The following is a 19,407-nucleotide window of genomic DNA, read 5'->3' on the forward strand; positions in this document are numbered from 1 at the left end:
CACGTAAGACTTCAGTGAACCCTCATGGAGGGGATTTTATATTCTTTACAGAATTACAAGATATTGAATGACTTTACAATGATCATCATTTAAGAAAAACTATCTATAGAGAACATTGACACACTGATGCAGGTCCAAAATAACAAATAAATCACAAGATTGAGATTGAAATAAGTGATTTCAACAAGAAACAGAAAAAATTCAAAGAATGCAAATAAAAATACACCTCATAAGGTGAAAATCATACCCATGGAGTATTTTGTCAATAAAAATATTGTATAGTTCACTGAACTTATTTAAAACCTTTTGTCATATTACAATACGTAATTTCCATGCCTAAAACAGCTTTCAATCACATTTCCTCAAGGAGAAACTCATCCATTCATCAATGTCCATTCAGTCTAATGTTGACTTTCAACCATCAAAAAAAGATAGGAAATGTTGTCAACCGTTGCATTTTTCTAACGTTTGAAGTATTCAAACAATACCATGTACACATCCAAAATGAATATTCACAATTTCGTTTGTTCAAAACATCTAATGTAGTGAAGTAAAGCCTTCACTGTAGCGAAAATCTTTTCAAGATAAACTTTTTTCCAAAGTGGAATTTGATAAATACTGTTTTCCCAAATATGAGAACAATTCATTCAAGTCCATTCAGTCTAATGTAGACTTTCAATGTGATGTTGGTAGTTTGGTGTGTCTACCAGGGCCTCCAGATAGTGCTCTTGTTGACATTCATCTCTTTGTTGGAGGTGTTGTGGTGTGTGGAGCTCAGCTGAGGCAGGACACTTTCTCTCCTGATCTGTTCAGATGGTGTCTGCAGGTTCTGGAAGTACTTCAGCAGTCTTCTCTGGCTCTGTGTCTTCTGTATGTCGTGTTTGGACAGAAAGTGCACAATGTCATGGACACACCTGGAGAAGCCTTGATTGACAGCATGCGTACTGGAGTCCAGAACAGACTGCTGGTGTGTCAGGAAGCTGACTGTCATCTCCAGTATATCTGCTTTCTCCAGCTTGGAATCAGACTGCTGCTTGAGGAACTCTGGATCCAGAAGAGCCTTGAGCTGCTCGATGCTTCTGTTGATACGATCTCTTCTCCACGATTGGCTTTCTCAGCTGAAAACAGAAATGTAAAGACGTTAAGCGACGTTGTCTTAGGAAACAAGTAAAAACAGAACAGGTGAGAGGTGCTAAAGTCATGTTGATGTAAGCAGGTGCTGAATGTACCTTGTTGTTGAGATGGAGATGGTCGTCTGAGATGATTGTAGGGGTCATGTCTGTATCTCTGTGCTGTAGATCTCTGTGTAGAGTGAGTCTGGTTTGGACGGCCTACAGCTCCTCTATTTATACTCTCAAATCTCCATATGAATGTGTGGAGCTTGAGCTCGCTGGACTTTCTCACACTTTCTAGCCAATGGAAGAGCCGGAACAGACAATGAGGAACGCTCAATGATCCTCTATCGGGACACAAAGCTGGTGTGTCAGGGCAGCAGGTGGAGGGGTGACTGGAGCTGATGGAGAGACTCACTGTGTGAATGTGGGAAAGTGGCGACCCTGTAAAGAGATCCGATCTGCTGCCTGATGTTCACATTCTGCAGCACGTGTTTGTTATTACTGTAAAAATCTAAATAGTGTTCAAACATCCCTCTGGGTGCTACAGGATACCATTCTAACTACACATGTCACATCACAGTGAGGAATTAAGTCATTCACATTTGCAGACTAAATTATTAAATAAATCTCTGTATTGCCATTTTCTTTAGTGCATAATTATTTTTTCACATGCCTTTTGAAATTGTTGTTATTTTAAAACAATACAAAGTAAACTGCAAATCTTGCGTTTCATCATTATCTTTTTCTGCTTAATCACGGATGACTCCCAACATCACACTCACAGCTTAGACTCCAGATGTGTGTGTGTGTGTGTGTGTGTGTGTTGGTCAGTGTGAGTAAAGATCTCCTGTGAGGTTCCCACACTGACTCTCTGTCTTCACATCAATGAAACACAAAAGCATCCAGAGTCCTGAATGGAGCATTAGTGACGGCTGAAGACTCTCCGCTCTTACTGACGTCACCGACCATCTGGAGGGAAACGTCATCATGATGACCAACACGTCATGATTTCATGCCCAAGTCAACAAGTTATTAGCTTAACTCTATAGTGTGTTTAATGTGTATATGTCTGGTAATTGCATTGCAAGTTTGTTGTCAACTTTAAAAATGGCAATATAAAAAAACATTGCATTATAATTCATGAACTATACTATAAGATATAAAAGTTTTAAAACATAAAATAAAAATGTGTATTTTGCAACAAGTAAAAATTACGATATTGTTAAGATTGTGTTTCATAGGAGAAGGTGCTCATGTTTACACTAACTGGATCAGATAAATTTAACACCCATAAGTGTGTCAAGTCTCTTGTGTGTTTGCGTGTTATATATTGAGGTTGTTTGGGGTGTTTAAGATGCTAATGACACTAGAAGTGTGATCCTGTTCTCCAGAGTTTTCCCACACGCAACAATAGAAGTGTGTCTATTCATATGATAATGAAGCTTAATTATAAACAGCTTCTACAAGATTTCCCACAAGTCAGCAATTACATGTTCGCTTTTGAAGAGTTGAAATAAACATTGTTTTAAATGAATAAATAAACAAATGAATTGATTCTGTTTTAAAACAACACCTGCATACAAAGTGGTTGTTTGTATGTATGTTAATGTGCTTCTCCTGACCTCTGATCTCTTTAGTTGAGTTTTATTGTCTTTGAGAGTTCAGTTTCTCAGACTCTGTTGATTCATATTGTTCACTTACACAACAACAGAAACACAAAGAAGACACATGTCTCCACAGTTTTAAACTGATCATCACACTACCTGATATTATTATTTCCAAAAACAAACTATCTGAATCAGTTACTGTGATTTGCCTACACAGTGATTGAAGAACATTTTCTGTCTTTGTATCAACAATCCACATCTATTCACATCAAGTTGTTTGTTATTATTAATAGTTTGAGTTCATGTTAATACAAATTTTTCAGAACTGAAAATATGTTGCTTTTATTTTTTAACAAACTACAATTCCAGTGATTTCTGAAAAGCACTCACATTACATTTCATGTGGCTCCTGCATTTCCAGAAAACAAATTCTTGTATTTACAAATGAGTCAGTGTTTCTCGAGAAGACAATGTACAGCAAAAAATCAATTGTGAAATTTCACAAACTGTGACAATCATTTTGATAATGTCAGACACAAGAAAAAGTATAATGATTTAAAAAACGAATTCAAATCTAAAATAAAATTTTCCATTCGATATTTTATTTCCTACTTTTCTCTATAATTCTGATGTCCAGCCCATTTTTTAACTTGAAAGTTTTAGTTTTTGCCGAATTACATGACAGAACAGAAATGCCACAGCAGAAAGTAGAATAAACGTATTTATTTTGTGTATGATCACTTATGTTTTGACATGCACGAAGAGACCTTCAAAACACTTCAGATGCATACCAGAGTACACATCAAATAACAAACTATACAAAAGTCATATAACATTAACCAAGCAGATGGTTTAGATGGATAAATAATCAACATTTCTCTTCAAGAGAATGACATTACGACACAGCGGCAGTCTTCAGAGAAACAGACAGAGTTTAAACATAAAACTAGAAGATCCTCTGAAGGACAATATATTGAGAACCATCACAGACATTCACATGTGACTCCACATAAGTGAATCGCTGTAACGTTTGCTGGAAATTATACCTAAGAAAGCTATAATTGACTTGATATTATGCGATCATATGTCCTATAAGGACAACAAAGCATTTATTGTAAAGATAACATATTTTACCAATTCCCATTTTGCATTTACATGAGATTTACAGTACCTTCTCAAATATGCGATATACCTTCATGGAAGGTGTATAAAGATAGAAGTTAATTTAACAACACACAATGCATTTCTAAACACTTAAAATCAAGTCCAAAAATAATGTCATTGACATAAAATATGCATAAGTACATGCAAGGCTTTATACGTCCAGATATATTAAATAGAAAAAGACCTTATTATAAACATTATTCTTTCATAATTCATACTACAATTCATGTTTTTATATAATAATACTTTTGAGTGAATCTTTCTGCAGATTAAATGGATTCATTAAAATGGTTTAAATCACAATTACAGAAATATGAATAAAGAAATGTTGTTATTGTACATGTGATTTGTATGTCATCATCACGAAATGAGTACACAAGGGATTGGCATGACCCGACCTGACGTTAGTGTCATCATTACACATGTCAAGGAAATCTGAGAAATAATGTTTGTTTGTTGAATGATTTAAAGTTTGTAGACTCGTTCATTACAGATCAGCTTTGTGTTTTCATTTTTTAAACCATCATCTTTCGAGTAAACACAAGTAGTTTGAATTTGAGTGGTTTTCATTTATTAGCCGGTGTTATTATCCAATAAATCAATAGAAAAATCACAGGAACTTGAATAGTTACTCATATTTATTTTACAGAAAAAGAAAGCACGACAAACAGGTGATTTATAAACAATCATGAAATTAAAATTAAAATGATACACGGTATCGTTAAAAATTGAAATGTTATTCTCCAGACGGAGTGTCCTCGAAAAGAGAGCGCTGTCTAACACTTCTAAAATAAAGTAAATTTCTCTTCAAGAGAAAATAGAACAATAAACTTTTTACACTAAAAACATAAGATGCAAATGCAATGCAGCTTGGTTTCCACAAGCTTTTGTGCATCACAAGCAATATACAGAAAGACACGCTGTGAACTGTTATTCCCGCCACAACAAATTCTGCAATGACATCTCAAGGTCATTTAGGTGCTAAAAAATCCAGAGAGAGCAAGCAAAGTGCTGTATTCCTCTGAGGTAGATGTGTTTACACACATAATAAGATCAAGTGCTCGAATTGTTCAATTCAGTCTGTGACGGACGTTTGCATCAGAACAATGGCGTCACGTCCTGTTCTGGAGACGGAGAGAGACGCAGAATTTCTCGAGAACCTCTTGAATAGCCGTTGTGGAGGAGTAAAGCCCTTTTCAAGCTGAAGAATGACACCGTCTTGTCCAAGATGTCAGACGCGGGAATGCCATGATGGAGATGGTCTTCAAATGTAGACTTCAGTTTCTCCATTTTGCTGAAACACTTTCTCTCCAGGCTATATAGTTTGCACCTGCAGGACAAGATCCATGTTATTGTATGCACAAAATGGTTTTAAAACATCTGAATATCTGAAAACGGTGCTGTAATTGCATCTTTTTGAATCGTTCTTACCTGGCGTAGTGGATGTTGTCTTGAGGTGTGATGTCCATGTAAGCAGGCATGTTTGATGCTGATGCTGAATTTGCTTCAGTGCAGCGAGTCTTCAGTGGTAGTAATCAAATCTCACACTAGACCGACATTTAAGCCCATATTTATACCAGAGAGCATCTGCAGCCAGCCAATCAGAGCGCAGAGAAAAATCTAACAATAGATTTGTCATAATTGTCATTGGTCGGTGGATTTTTAATTGAGCAGGACTGGTGGGATTTTCTCTCTAGTGCCATCTGGCAGAAGGGTCAGCCCTTGGGAATGAGAGAATAGCCGAGGGCATGAGGACAGACAGTTTCTCAGTTCTCACACTAGATATGGAGATTTGTGCAAAACACTTACTGTATGGGGTTTTAATCCATCGGAGTTTAAAAAGTTTAAAACTATTTTATGTTTTAATGTTGACTTAAAACCAGGCAAAGGGGACAAGCAAAGCAATAAAGGAAAATAAGCACATCAAGTGCAACACTATGTTAATAATTAAATACGGAAATAAGGAAATATTAACAAAACATTCCAAATGTTCATTTAATCATAATTTTGAGATATATTGTGTTCATTCTAGTCAAAATCAGTCAAATCAAACCTCAAGAGTGACATAAAGTCATCCAACAGAATTGTGAAAGATTATCAAGATAATCAAGGTTATCAAAAAATGAAAAGTGAATATTAGCTTTTTTCTTTGCAGCGTTTCTTTGCAGTAAAAAGGGAGAGCATCTCTTCTGTTATTTTGGCCCGTTTCTCCAGTTCATTTTCTGCAAATAAATGCAAAGACAAAAAAAAATGTATTTAAGATTTGTTAAAACTTTTTTGTATGCATTAAAGTTCAAAAATATTTTCATATTGACTTAAATAAAAAATTACAAGGCAATATACAAAACATAAGCACATCAGACGCAACAGTATGCTTGCAACAAAAAAAAAATATATCTGCAGATTTTTCGTAGATATTTTCTGTATGCTGTTTAGTGCATTTGCAGGTAAAATTGTATGTTTTTATTGACATAAATAAAAGCAGGGGGAAAAGCTACAACATTAAACATGTCAATACATTTTTTATATATAAAGCAAAACAATGTTACTAAATCCAAATGTATTCCCTCCAGATCTCTGAGGTCCAGTCCTGTGGGAACCGACACACTTCTATTGTGTGTGTGTGATTTAATGTGATGAATTCTGAAGTGTGGGAAGCCGTGTGTCTCTGTGGCTCCCACCAGCTCCAGGAGCGCTGGGGCGTGTGATCAGTGTTCATATGCTGTGAGCCAGCTGTGTGTGAGTGTGTGAGTGTGTGAGTGTGTGTGTGTGTGTGTGTGTGTGTGTGTGTGTGTGTGTGTGTGTGTGTGTGTGTGTGTGTGTGTGTGTGAAACACAAGCCTGAGAACAGGTACGACCACAGAACTCATACAACACCTGCTGTGACCCAATATCTTCTTACAACATCTATACTGCATCACATTTACTGATATAACAGTATACTGAAATGATTGTTCAACTTTGGAAGAACAATTTATTTATATAGATCACATATGATTTATATTTATATAGATAGTATATGTAATATTGAAAAAAATATTTAGATTTACAATTCAGTTAATGAACACACGTAATGCACACAAAAATAGATATTCTGTAAAATGCATTTCACATCTTTACATTTGAAGTTAGCACTAGTGGAAAAAACTATGATACTTTTAAGAAAGTTCAATCTCGGCACGTGTTCAATTCAGATGAGTGTGTGTTAATTGGGTGACATTGATGTGAACATCAGGCGGCAGATCTGATTTCTATACAGGGTCACCACTTTCCCACATTTTCACAGAAGAGCCCACACACCCCTCCACCTGCTCCCCTGAGACACACGCTTTGTGTCCTGAATAGAGGATCATTTAACATGTGGCACCCCACATTTCCCCCCAAGCTCTGCCATTGGCCAAAAATCCTGGGAAAGTCCAGCGAGCTCAAGCTCCACACATTCATATGGAGATTTGAGAGTATAAATAGAGGAGCTGCAGGCCGTGCAAACCAGACTCAGTCTACACAGAGATCTACAGCACAGAGATACAGACATGACCCCTACAATCATCTCAGACGACCATCTCCATCTCAACAACAAGGTACATTCAGCACCTGCTTACATCAACATGACTTTAGCACCTCTCACCTGTTCTGTTTTTACTTGTTTCCTAAGACAAAGTCACTTAACGTCTTTACATTTCTGTTTTCAGCTGAGAAAGCCAATCGTGGAGAAGATGCGCAGGGATCGTATCAACAGAAGCATCGAGCAGCTCAAGGCTCTTCTGGATCCAGAGTTCCTCAAGCAGCAGTCTGATTCCAAGCTGGAGAAAGCAGATATACTGGAGATGACAGTCAGCTTCCTGACACACCAGCAGTCTGTTCTGGACTCCAGTACGCATGCTGTCAATCAAGGCTTCTCCAGGTGTGTCCATGACATTGTGCACTTTCTGTCCAAACACGACATACAGAAGACACAGAGCCAGAGAAGACTGCTGAAGCACTTCCAGAACCTGCAGACACCATCTGAACAGATCAGGAGAGAAAGTGTCCTGCCTCAGCTGAGCTCCACACACCACAACACCTCCAACAAAGAGATGAATGTCAACAAGAGCGCCATCTGGAGGCCCTGGTAGACACACCAAACTACCAACATCACATTGAAAGTCTACATTAGACTGAATGGACTTGAATGAATTGTTCTCATAATTGGGAAAACAGTATTTATCAAATTCCACTTTGGAAAAAAGTTTATCTTGAAAAGATTTTTGCTACAGTGAAGGCTTTACTTCACTACATTAGATGTTTTGAACAAACGAAATTGTGAATATTCATTTTGGATGTGTACATGGTATTGTTTGAATACTTCAAACGTTAGAAAAACTCCCATCTTTTTTTGATGGTTGTTTATTTGTTATTTTAAGTAATTTTGTGCTTCAAATTGAAGCTTGATGCTTATCTTAAACTTGAACCTGTTGGGTAAAGTGCAATATCTCATTTTGAAGATTTTGTCTATAGTTCCTTTTTTGGAAGTTTGTATAATGTTTTCGTTTCTTTCATAAAGAATATGGATTTTTGATGGTAACATCAAAGTTTTCAAATGACACACGTATATTGTATCAATATAACCTGTTTGCGTATATACATTACATGTGTAATGTGAAAACATGTATTCTCATCTGAGATAATAAATCAATTTGCTCTTCAATCCGCTGTTGTGCATTGATTCAATAAAAACAAATATATAGCGATTTCACAATGTGCATTGTTCCGAAGTAGCTTTACAGGTGAGATATTTAGCATCTGCCAAATGCCTAAATGTAAATGTAAATGTAAGAAAACACAGAAAAGGTAAAACACTGTACAGTGCATGTTGTTTGTAGAACAAGTAATATAATTAACCTTTAAACGTATCTAATATAGCAGTCAAGACAACATGGCCCTGTGGCGAGGAACCCAAATGATAAATAAATGGAGAAAAAACATTGAGAGAAACCAGCCTCAGACGGGAGAGCCAGGTCCCCTCTAACGTGTCAAAGCTGCACTAAGTGACTTTGATACAGTAAATGTTTAAGAATAACAGTGAGAATTTATTAATTGTGATTTAGGAAATTTGATTTGTTGAAACTGTTTAGGTTTAGTTTGTGACCGATATCAGACAGTAGAGGAATGTTATAAGTAATAGCATGTAACAGTGCAGCTATAACTTCAAACTGCTGTCATGTGATGTAAATTAAGCATTAAATTCTATTTATTGTAAATACTGTTTAGCATTAATGTGATAACAAGTAGCCCTTCTTTCCGTTTGGGTGGGTGGACTTCCTGAGCTGGAGCTGCGATGGTCAGTCACTCCGCAGGTTCTCGGATGAGGATGGCACGCACGGGATGTTCAGCTGGAGCTGGCATAATCTGGGATGGGTATATGACGTTCATCTGGACCTGGTGTAATCTCTTACAAAACTTTTTTTATTTAACATATCATGCATTATGTGATTGCTTGGCTGAAAAGATGCGTCTTTAATCTAAACTTAAATTGGGAGAGTGTGACTGACATATAATTGGCATAAAATTAATTTTATTCTTTTAATGGCAAAAGGTTATGTTCACAAATTTACAATTTCCTGTAAAAAAACAGTTTTACTTCATTCAGGGAAGAAACTGAACTTTTTATTGATTCACTTTATTGATTTACAAAAAGCAATTAAAACATTGAACATTTTTAAATGCTTTAATATCTTCATGTAAATTAACAATAGCCCAAATGTGCAGATGTTTTGTTATATATATGTTGTATTTCATTTTATACACGAATGTTTGTAAAGAATTATTTTTGTTGTAAAAAATAATAATAATAAATAAAATAAAAATAAAAAACCGACACAAAATCCAATAAATTGAGAACATGCAAATATTGCAGAACATGTAGCGCATTAAACAGCAATACATTTAAATAAATAAACACTGAAGTTTTGTCGAAACAGCTACAGATGTGTAGCTGTAAAATCGCTAGATGTGGCTGCCTGCACGTGCGCGCGCACTGATACGTGACGCAGCGTTCCCTACTTGCGTGAACCAAACGAATGGTCGCGGTTTTATAATCAACCTAATTCTTTCTCTATGTAAATTTTATATACATAAATGTACATTTTCTAATAGCAAACATATTTTTATAGTATTTCTACAAGAGATGAAACTGTATTTAAAAACAATTATGTTTTCTTCCAATATAGCACAAAGGACTTGTAAAATTTATCTTGTAAAAGCTTTTCAACCTATTTATTTTTTTTTAATTATTATTCGTGATTTTTTTATTATTATTCCTGTATTTGTTTTTTTATTTTTGATTATTATTCGTAATTTTTTTATCTGGTCTTGTCTGTTTCGAGCCATGGAAATGTATTATTTTCTCTCTTTTCATTAATCTAAGTGTTTCTTTATATTAAGTTTCTGTTGTAACATCGTTTTGTTATAACAAAATGTTCAATAAAGCATTAAAAAAAACACGAATGGTCGCGGTTTTATCGTGTCACATATATGTCTATTTTTAACCGGGTTAAGAGAGATTTCACGGTTTTCCCACACGAGGGAGTGTCGCTAAAGTCGCGATAAATTAAAGACGAGGCTGTTTTATAGCCCACGGGCTTCCGTCCGTCTCCCGCCGTGGAAAACAGTGTCACGGGCCACTAAAAGCGTGTCTGACAGCGGCCGACAAGACCAACACGTCTGTGTGAGATGTTAAAACAACACGGACACGCTTCATAGTGCCTTTGATCCGTGGAGCTGAACGTAATGACGTAATATGACGTAATATGCGTAAAGACTGAATATCACCACAAAACGAACCGCTCTGAAAATGTATGTTTTTTCCACATGAATGTATGTAAATACCCAATTGCTTGTGAAACTCTTCCAAATTAAACTTAATTTTTTACTTTTCCCTTAACAGAGTCGAATAACACACATACTTAACTATTCAAAATGAGTATCGGTCCATCTCAAGTACTTCATTTCATTTTTCACAAGGTTTATAAGTGGAAGATGGATGCATTAAAGCAGTGTTTCTTAAACTTTTTCTGCCATTCCCCGCTTTGGAGGTAGGGTAGGGGTCCGAGCCCCACCTGTCCCCAATTGCCATAACAAAATGCTAATAAACTTTAGGTCCACTCTTTGTCTTGGTTTTCTCTGCCGGTGCCGAATCTCCAGTTTTCATTTCCTTCCATGTCACAAACCTCTGACATAAAATCTTTATTGCAATTTATGTGCAATCTGATGTTGTTTTAAGTAAGGCTTACATTTAAATGCCGTTGTTTTGTTTTGAGTGTATGCTCAATAATAAAGTAATTAATAGAGATGGGCACAAAAATTACAAAATGTCCACCCATTTGTCGCGCCCCACTTGTCATGTGTCTATTCCCCACCAGTGGTGCCCGCCCCACACTTTGAGAAACACTGCATTAAAGTTACAGCATTACATTTACAAAAACACGATTTATAGCCATGCTGCACATGCTAATAGCATTAAGAAACTCAGCAAATTCTAGTGATTTACCAAATTCAAATACACTAAACAAATGACATCTATGAAATAATCTACAGTATTTCTAAAATGACGCTCCCAGTTGACATTAAAATCAAATATGTTAAAAAGAGACACTTTGCTTGGTATTAAAATATATTTTTGAAATACTTTTCTTGCATATTTATACATTTAAAGTCCCGGGGACAAAAATATGGAGGGAGGAATGGCCCATTTACTAATAATTATTTCTTTTTGTGGTCAAAACTATCTTTTCTAAAGAAAGCAATGTCTTAATAAACAATAACAATAAATAATATTTCTCTGTTTTTCCAACTGAACAATTTTTTGTTTAAAAATCATGTACTGTATTATTTGAGGTATTTTGTTCCGCTACATTGTTGACGTGAAGTATCAAGTCGTGCATATACAAACAAGTGACGTTTTTTTTTATTCAAGTCATTTTCGTGACCAAAATCACATTATGGAAAAACTGATTGACCTGTTGAATATTTTGGGTGATACCAGCTAAGATAAATGGAAGTTCTCTGGGATTTGCGCTGTCAATGGTTTGATTTGATTTGTTGTGGACGCTACACCCACTGGCCTCCAAGTGTGGGAAAGCTAATCCTGACTGGGACTCATGGCTTTGTAATGCTAATGAGCTCCTATAAATAGAGGAGTGAGACCCTCATTCTCAACACAACCGACTCGCTCTCCTCGGAGAAACATCACTAAAAGAATGGCTCCAACTTACACTACTGACTATTCTACACTTTCCAACAAAGATAAGCATAAAGTAAGTATCCTATACTTCATACGTGACTTTAATCTTCTCGTGAAATTGTCATGCATTTTAAATCCAACAAAGCAAATTCCTAACCAAATCTTTTTCCTCATCAGTTGAGAAAACCTGCCGTGGAGAAAATGCGCAGAGATCGTATCAACAACTGCATCGAGCAGCTCAAAACCATTCTGGAGAAAGAGTTCCACCAGCAGGACCCAAACACCAAGCTGGAGAAAGCCGACATTCTGGAGATGACTGTGGTCTTCCTGAAACAGCAGCTGCGGGCCAAGACCTCAACACCACAGAAAGCTCACTTTGACGGCTATTCCCAGTGCTGGAGGGAGACCATGAACTATCTGTCCGTCAACTCCAAGACGGACGGCGTACGTCAACATCTGAACCGCTGCCAGGAAGCCCAGAGATCAGTTAAAGATGTCAGTCTCATGTCTCCAGTCTCTTATCAGAGCAGCAAGGTCATCATGAAGCAGGAACCGTGTGCTCACACACCTCTCTGGAGACCTTGGTAGACACTCGAAGACTTTATTACTGAAACTAGATGGTGGTTCTACCTTTATATTTTAAGCACATTTGTTTTCAAAATGTATTTGTATGCAGTGGAGGGAAATGTAATTTTACTATGTGAAATTATAATCGTCTGCATATGTTATGATCAGAAGAGGTTGTTTGTAATATGCTGCTATAGTTCTATCTTATGGATGGACATTAAGTTAAATACTTAAGTTATCTTCACAATGAAGAGTCGAGGGATGCGTGTCTTACTCCTGTGGAGTTCGTATTTATTTGCAATGTTTGCTCAATGCGTCAGTGCATGTTGTTGTTTCTTCTTTAGAAGACAGTGAACTTTCACTTGTTGATAATATATTATGTCATGTTAAACTATGTGAACATATTGTCACAAAACAATAAACCCTATTTTAATACAAACTTATTTTTGATTGTCTTTTATAAACAAACACTTTTAAACAAATCCAAACCATCAAATCCAAACCGTTTAGCCAATGGTAATTCATCCACACTTATTTCAGTGTTGACAAATATAACGAACTCACAACAAAAAGATAATTTAATTTGAATTATTTTAATTATTTCACATAAGTAAATTGTGTAAAGATTGTTTTAAAGATAAACTCAATTTTCTTAATTAAAAAAAATAATAAATAAAAAAAAAAGTATAACCAAAGCATTTCAATTTAACATTCACACAAGTTATATCCACATTGTATAGAACTTTTAAATACATTTTATGAAGAATATTAAGGGTTATGACAAAACATTTCTAAAGTCTCAGGGACTTTTAGCATCACATGATCAGTGTCAATAGATCAATTCATGCCTGCAACAAGTTGACTCAAACAACAAGTGAATAACTGTTTCCCAGGGGTCTCGCATGTGAATTAGGGGCAATCGAAGGGAGGGGTCAGGGTTCACACTACCAAACCTAATGGATAATTTAGCACGGCACACTTCCTAAATGTCTGATCTGAAACTGGAGCCCGACACACGAGTGTGGGAAATCCTGGGAGAAGCCGGCCCCACACGAGCAATGTGGCGTCCACCCATCAGGCCGTCCAGCCCCAGCAGCTGTCAGATGAAACCAGAGCTGACAGCACACCGTGCCTATTATCAAGGTTTTTATAGGACAAACAGAGGCATTATGGTCCTGCGTACTTTCTCACACTCAGAACTCAAGAAGTCATGCTGTTATCCTATACACAAGCTCACTTCAATGTGTACAATTCACATGGCACTGAAGACGTTTCAAAAAGTAGATTTAGGAGGGCAATAGTGTTGCACTGATTTAATATGTAGATACTATTTTTAAATTCATTATAATTGTTTTATTTATTGTATGCTTTTTGTGTGTTCTGTGCAGCTACTTTGAAACAATGCAAGTTGTAGAAAGTGCTATGGGAGTAGATGTAATGTTGCAATATAAAATATAAACAAAGGTAAAAAAAAATCTATATAATCCTATCTATAATATTTTTATGTACAATATTTACATTCCATTATATTTCTATATTTAGTCATTTAATGCTAATCCAACTCATTTCTTAATACTTTGATGTTTTTACTTAGGTACAGATCATTTGCACAAGCAATTTTCAGTTTTATAAGAATGTTTTTTTTAATGTCTTTCTTTTTTCTCTGTTCTCAGAGATATTTCATGAGATTTAATTCTGACACACTTTTCACTCTGCATTCACTAAAGGCGAGATGCATTTTACAACATTAGAGGGCATAAACAGTAGACGTCATGTGCCTGATGAATTTACAGCACTGGGAAGCATTTGGTCTCTGAGGAGGTGTTATCAGGAGACGGCACACTCTAGTGCACACACACACACACACACACACACATACATATATATAATGGCTGTTATATCTCCTTACAGGATTCCCCCTCCTCTCCAGGTCCAAGCCACTGATGTTATCTGATGTCACAGACGATCTTGTGATTGGACCGTGAGTGTGGGAAAGCATCAGAGGCATCAGACCCATGCTGGTCGACACAAAGGCATTGTAAAGAGAACATCTCTGTGTGTCATCATTGCAAACTGTAACATGAGGTTGGTACTGTATGAATAGCAATTGTCATAAAATAACGAGGTGACAAACAGTGACCCAGAAGTATTTTAATGATAGAAAACGTTGTAATATTTACCAGCAATTATATTATAGTATATGATTTGTCACTATCTTTGAAGTTGTTTCCTTAAACTTCAAAACCTTTGCAAAATCATGTTCAGGCGTTTGTAAACATTACTGAATGTGAATATTATAGAATAATAATAGAATAAAATAATATGAATTATTTTGAAAATTAATGTCACTAAAACATTTCCAGTATGAAATAATATTAAAAATGAGCCTCTTCTACATGCATTTAAGTTGAACATATTTAGGCCCGGTTTCACAGACTAAAAGGAATGTGTGAACTGAGTTTAACTGAATATAACTTGCCCAGAAATATCTTAAAACATATCAGTGCCATTGTTTTGTCTCAAGATGCACACCAGTAATGTATTCGTCCAAGGCATTTTTATAAAAGCGACATAAATATCTTAATTCAACTAAGGCATAGTCCTCGTCGCTTAAGCTAAACAGTGTCTGTCAAATCGGGCCTTAGGGTATTATGTATTTTTACTGTTGTCAGAAGTAAACAGAACTGATTTAAAGTAATAAATTAGTTGTTTTAGCTATGGTCAGTTGGTCATTTTTCGTAGCGCCATCACCATAATTTCTCAAAAGTATTGTATGTATGATAAATGAATTCAAAGGATTTTTAGTAATGAATTGCTTTTATTAAATGCAATGTTAGACACACAGTGTCCTCGATACGTTTCAGTGCCATCACAAGGACAAACATTGTTTTTCTGTAACCCTTACAAAGGGCTAAACCCAATCAAACATCCAATAAGATTATACACAAAGCTCAGATTCTGAGCAAAACCACTGTTTCTAACTGAAACATGAGCATCGGAAGACCCCTGAATGCAGACGTCATACTATCACAGCAAAAACATTTGCAAAGACAATCTTATTAAAAATAAAACTGTTTCAAACTTCAATATGAAGCAATCGAGCACATGCTCAAAATGTACATGCTAATGGAAATGTGTATCTCCTACAACATAAGAGATGGTAAAACCACCATCTAGTTTCAGTAATAAAGTCTTCGAGTGTCTACCAAGGTCTCCAGAGAGGTGTGTGAGCACACGGTTCCTGCTTCATGATGACCTTGCTGCTCTGATAAGAGACCGGAGACATGAGACTGACATCTTTAACTGATCTCTGGGCTTCCTGGCAGCGGTTCAGATGTTGACGTACGCCGTCCGTCTTGGAGTTGACGGACAGATAGTTCATGGTCTCCCTCCAGCACTGGGAATAGCCGTCAAAGTGAGCTTTCTGTGGTGCTGAGGTCTTGGCCCGCAGCTGCTGTTTCAGGAAGACCACAGTCATCTCCAGAATGTCGGCTTTCTCCAGCTTGGTGTTTGGGTCCTGCTGGTGGAACTCTTTCTCCAGAATGGTTTTGAGCTGCTCGATGCAGTTGTTGATGCGATCTCTGCGCATTTTCTCCACGGCAGGTTTTCTCAACTGATGAGGAAAAAGATTTGGTTAGGAATTTGCTTTGTTGGATTTAAAATGCATGACAATTTCACGAGAAGATTAAAGTCACGTATGAAGTATAGGATACTTACTTTATGCTTATCTTTGTTGGAAAGTGTAGAATAGTCAGTAGTGTAAGTTGGAGCCATTCTTTTAGTGATGTTTCTCCGAGGAGAGCGAGTCGGTTGTGTTGAGAATGAGGGTCTCACTCCTCTATTTATAGGAGCTCATTAGCATTACAAAGCCATGAGTCCCAGTCAGGATTAGCTTTCCCACACTCGGAGGCCAGTGGGTGTAGCGTCCCTGACAATAGAAGAGGCATCAATTATTTCATGGTTAACTGGCCTCAGGGCTCCCACACAGACAATGGTCTGAGCATACTGAACACAAGCAGGTTGTTATACTTTATTACCTGGGAACCTCACCGCTTGCTGATAAGACTTCTGCAGATAGGTGCCGCGGACACGTGATAATTTCCCAAGAGATGCTGAGGACAGAGATAAGACATTACACACCTTATCGGGCAAAGACAGATTCGATACGGCAGCTGGCTTCTCGACAATAAAAGAGTCATTTCGACAAACCAAAAGCTGATGAACAAATTGGAAGGTGTAAATGATAAAGCTTTTGATTAAAAAAAGCTTCACCTTGGTGGGAAAGATTATACTCAGAACGTTTTTTTTTACTTATCCAAAACATTCTTGCAGTAACATTATAAGAGAATCATTTCAATGTTTTTATAACTAAGATATTAAATAAATTGAACATTATTGCATACAAATTACTTTACTTTACTACTTTACGTTACTTTACTTTATTTACCTTTTAAGACCATATAGTTTATAGTACCATATAAAATAACATATTAAATTTAAAATACTTAACAAATGTTTCAATCTCGTTCTTCAAAAAAACCCATTGTTGAGCACCTTACCCACTCGCACAAACATTCACTTTTAACCGTATTTGCTGCGAATGTCAATTAAGCACAGTTATCCCGTGCTCTCAACGATGGCACACTTCTATTGTTAGGGGCCCCTCCCGTCCTCAGAGAGTTTTGGGTAATAAATGGACAGCAAGTGTGGGAAAGTCGGGCTGGATCCTGCTCACACGTTCCGAAGTCAAAAGAGCCGAGCCCCTCCTCTATCTCTCCACAAACAGCCTTTGAACCTGCTGCTCAGATCAGAGACGCCGACGGTCTGAAAGACACGTGTGTTCTCACATCACCTGCTCCAGCGCCCCCTTCCCTTCTCATCTTCACCATCATTAAAAGACCATGTGCCCCAACATCTGCACCAACATCTCACATGAAGAGCTTGAACATGGTCTGAAAAGTCAAGTTCTCACCGTGGTGAAACACATCGATAAATCATGTATTGTGTTTACATTTTATTTTTTTTCAAAAGTGACTTACAAGAGGATAATGCAAAATATTAAAATATATGATTAATAATATTAAAACTATTAATGAGCGTATTTTACATTTACAGGACATTACAGGCATTTTTTGCTTTTTCAGTTTTGACAACCCCTATAAAGTTATTTTACTTTTAATCTAAACAAACAACAAAGTATCCTGTGTAAAAAAGTGCACTTTATAGGTAACTTCCTTAAAGTGCTTAATTTTCACACTAATTTTGTACTTAATATATTAAACATATTATTTGATGTGTACTTCAGACTACTTTTTATGAACTTCTCAAAAATATGTACTCGTAAACTTGTGTTCTCAAAGTTTACTATACCAAGTATTCTTAAAAGCACATGTTTATAAAACAAGAAGTAATACTTACAAGTATACTATTGACTAGAGAAATAGCAACTTGAATTTTCCTTCGTGCACCATTTTTGCATTTATACGCCATCTTATCTAAACTCATGCAAAACTATTTGTGAACAATCTTCTAAGCGTACACCAGATGTCTTTTGGAGGGAAACTCGCTCTTTCTTTGGCTTCTTTGACCACTTCGAGACTCACTTCCAAACCGTGAGTCATGCTGACAGATGACACTGATAGTTTCAGAATGAGAAGGCGACATTCCTCCATACACCCTCTCATCATTCAGACGAATAATAGACACACACTCAAACAGTGGTTGTGTCAGTGTGTCCAGCTGCATGTCTCTGCAGTGTGGAATGTGTGAGAGCTCTGGTGTGTCTCTGCTTCCCACACTTCAGTCCCATTCAGGGAGAGAGAGAGAGGCGTCCCGCCCTGATCCATGCAGCGTGCCTCATTATTCTCCTCTCTCAATAGACCATCTGGTCTTCTGCCTGCCTGTACACAAAGCTTCCCTCTCTCCCCCACACACCTCAAAGCTCCAGGTACACACTCCTGAGGATTCATTGATCTCTGCACACAATCCCACCACCGGTCGTGTGGATGAAACACGTCCGTGCATGCTGCAGTCTCTCAAACTAAATCTCACAATGAGCGTCAACAGGTATTCATCTGTGACATTTCCAATGTTGTGGGGCATCAGACAGGCCACCACAGAGAGGCATCGACTATCGATTCGTGTCAACCGAAAGGGGCACCGGGTATCACCCAATGTCACGTACTGGCCTTTTCAAGGGCCTGAGCTCTGAATGTCAACGCACGACACTGGAATGTCATTGAGCCTCTCGTGGAGACCCAGATTCCGGCGAAGGGAGGTCAGGGTCTTCCCAGGTCCCGTTTTTATGAAGAGGGGGACACTTCACACTGGGCGCCCAACGCTGAGCATCTGCTTCGCTCGCTGTGTGTGCGCGTGAGAGAAAGACAAGAGCCGGACGAGGGGGCGCCCACATTCAAAGGCCCTTTTTGCAGAGTGGGATGGAACGTATTGTGGCTTTAGCGGTCACTTTTGGCGGGAGATGAGAATTGGTGGTGGTGGGAACGGAATTTGGGGTTAACCAAACTGCATCACCTTTGAAACGCCTCCGGATACTTGAAGAAGTACAAATCTGCAAAATGATCTCTTGCATTTAAGAATATTATTTTCAAATTGCACCAAGTCAAGTGTTGTTTTGGGTTAGGGTAGGGACAGGTAAGTAGAAGAATAAACATGCCAGATCGATGTTCCTTCATTGATGTCGGTGTGCCGCACATCAACATCGCCACTAATTGCTT

General features: G+C 37.3%; 4 protein-coding genes and 1 pseudogene across 5 annotated transcripts; 2 read left to right on the plus strand and 3 right to left on the minus strand.

The window, feature by feature from the left end:
* Positions 1 to 703: 703 nt before the first annotated feature.
* Positions 704 to 1,277, minus strand: LOC306909129 (transcription factor HES-5-like; annotated as a pseudogene). The gene is made up of 2 exons: positions 1,230 to 1,277; positions 704 to 1,118 (listed from the first exon to the last, which is right to left on the minus strand). The product of its transcript is annotated as a transcription factor HES-5-like (transcript).
* Positions 1,278 to 4,911: 3,634 nt separating this feature from the next.
* Positions 4,912 to 5,367, minus strand: LOC306909806 (uncharacterized protein; the record flags this gene model as incomplete). The annotated part of the gene is made up of 2 exons (XM_079483848.1): positions 4,912 to 5,216; positions 5,318 to 5,367. 2 exons carry the CDS (start codon positions 5,365 to 5,367, stop codon positions 4,985 to 4,987), a joined length of 282 nt encoding a protein of 93 aa, XP_079339974.1. The 3' UTR covers positions 4,912 to 4,984.
* A 2,015-nt stretch (positions 5,368 to 7,382) lies between these two features.
* Positions 7,383 to 8,570, plus strand: LOC306909336 (transcription factor HES-5-like). Its single transcript, XM_079482917.1, has 2 exons — positions 7,383 to 7,466; positions 7,578 to 8,570. The coding sequence occupies exons 1-2, from the start codon at positions 7,419 to 7,421 to the stop codon at positions 7,998 to 8,000; spliced, it is 471 nt and encodes a 156-aa protein (XP_079339043.1). The 5' UTR covers positions 7,383 to 7,418; the 3' UTR covers positions 8,001 to 8,570.
* Positions 8,571 to 10,502: 1,932 nt separating this feature from the next.
* On the plus strand, positions 10,503 to 13,114 carry LOC306909371 (transcription factor HES-5-like). Its single transcript, XM_079482982.1, has 2 exons — positions 10,503 to 12,179; positions 12,284 to 13,114. Exons 1-2 carry the CDS (start codon positions 12,123 to 12,125, stop codon positions 12,692 to 12,694), a joined length of 468 nt encoding a protein of 155 aa, XP_079339108.1. The 5' UTR covers positions 10,503 to 12,122; the 3' UTR covers positions 12,695 to 13,114.
* Positions 13,115 to 15,477: 2,363 nt separating this feature from the next.
* On the minus strand, positions 15,478 to 16,560 carry LOC306909878 (transcription factor HES-5-like). The gene is made up of 2 exons (XM_079483975.1): positions 16,391 to 16,560; positions 15,478 to 16,286 (listed from the first exon to the last, which is right to left on the minus strand). The coding sequence occupies exons 1-2, from the start codon at positions 16,445 to 16,447 to the stop codon at positions 15,876 to 15,878; spliced, it is 468 nt and encodes a 155-aa protein (XP_079340101.1). The 5' UTR covers positions 16,448 to 16,560; the 3' UTR covers positions 15,478 to 15,875.
* Positions 16,561 to 19,407: the final 2,847 nt, after the last annotated feature.

Source organism: Barbatula barbatula, assembly GCF_947034865.1.
Source record: "Barbatula barbatula genome assembly, chromosome: 20".
Taxonomy (NCBI): domain Eukaryota; kingdom Metazoa; phylum Chordata; class Actinopteri; order Cypriniformes; family Nemacheilidae; genus Barbatula; species Barbatula barbatula.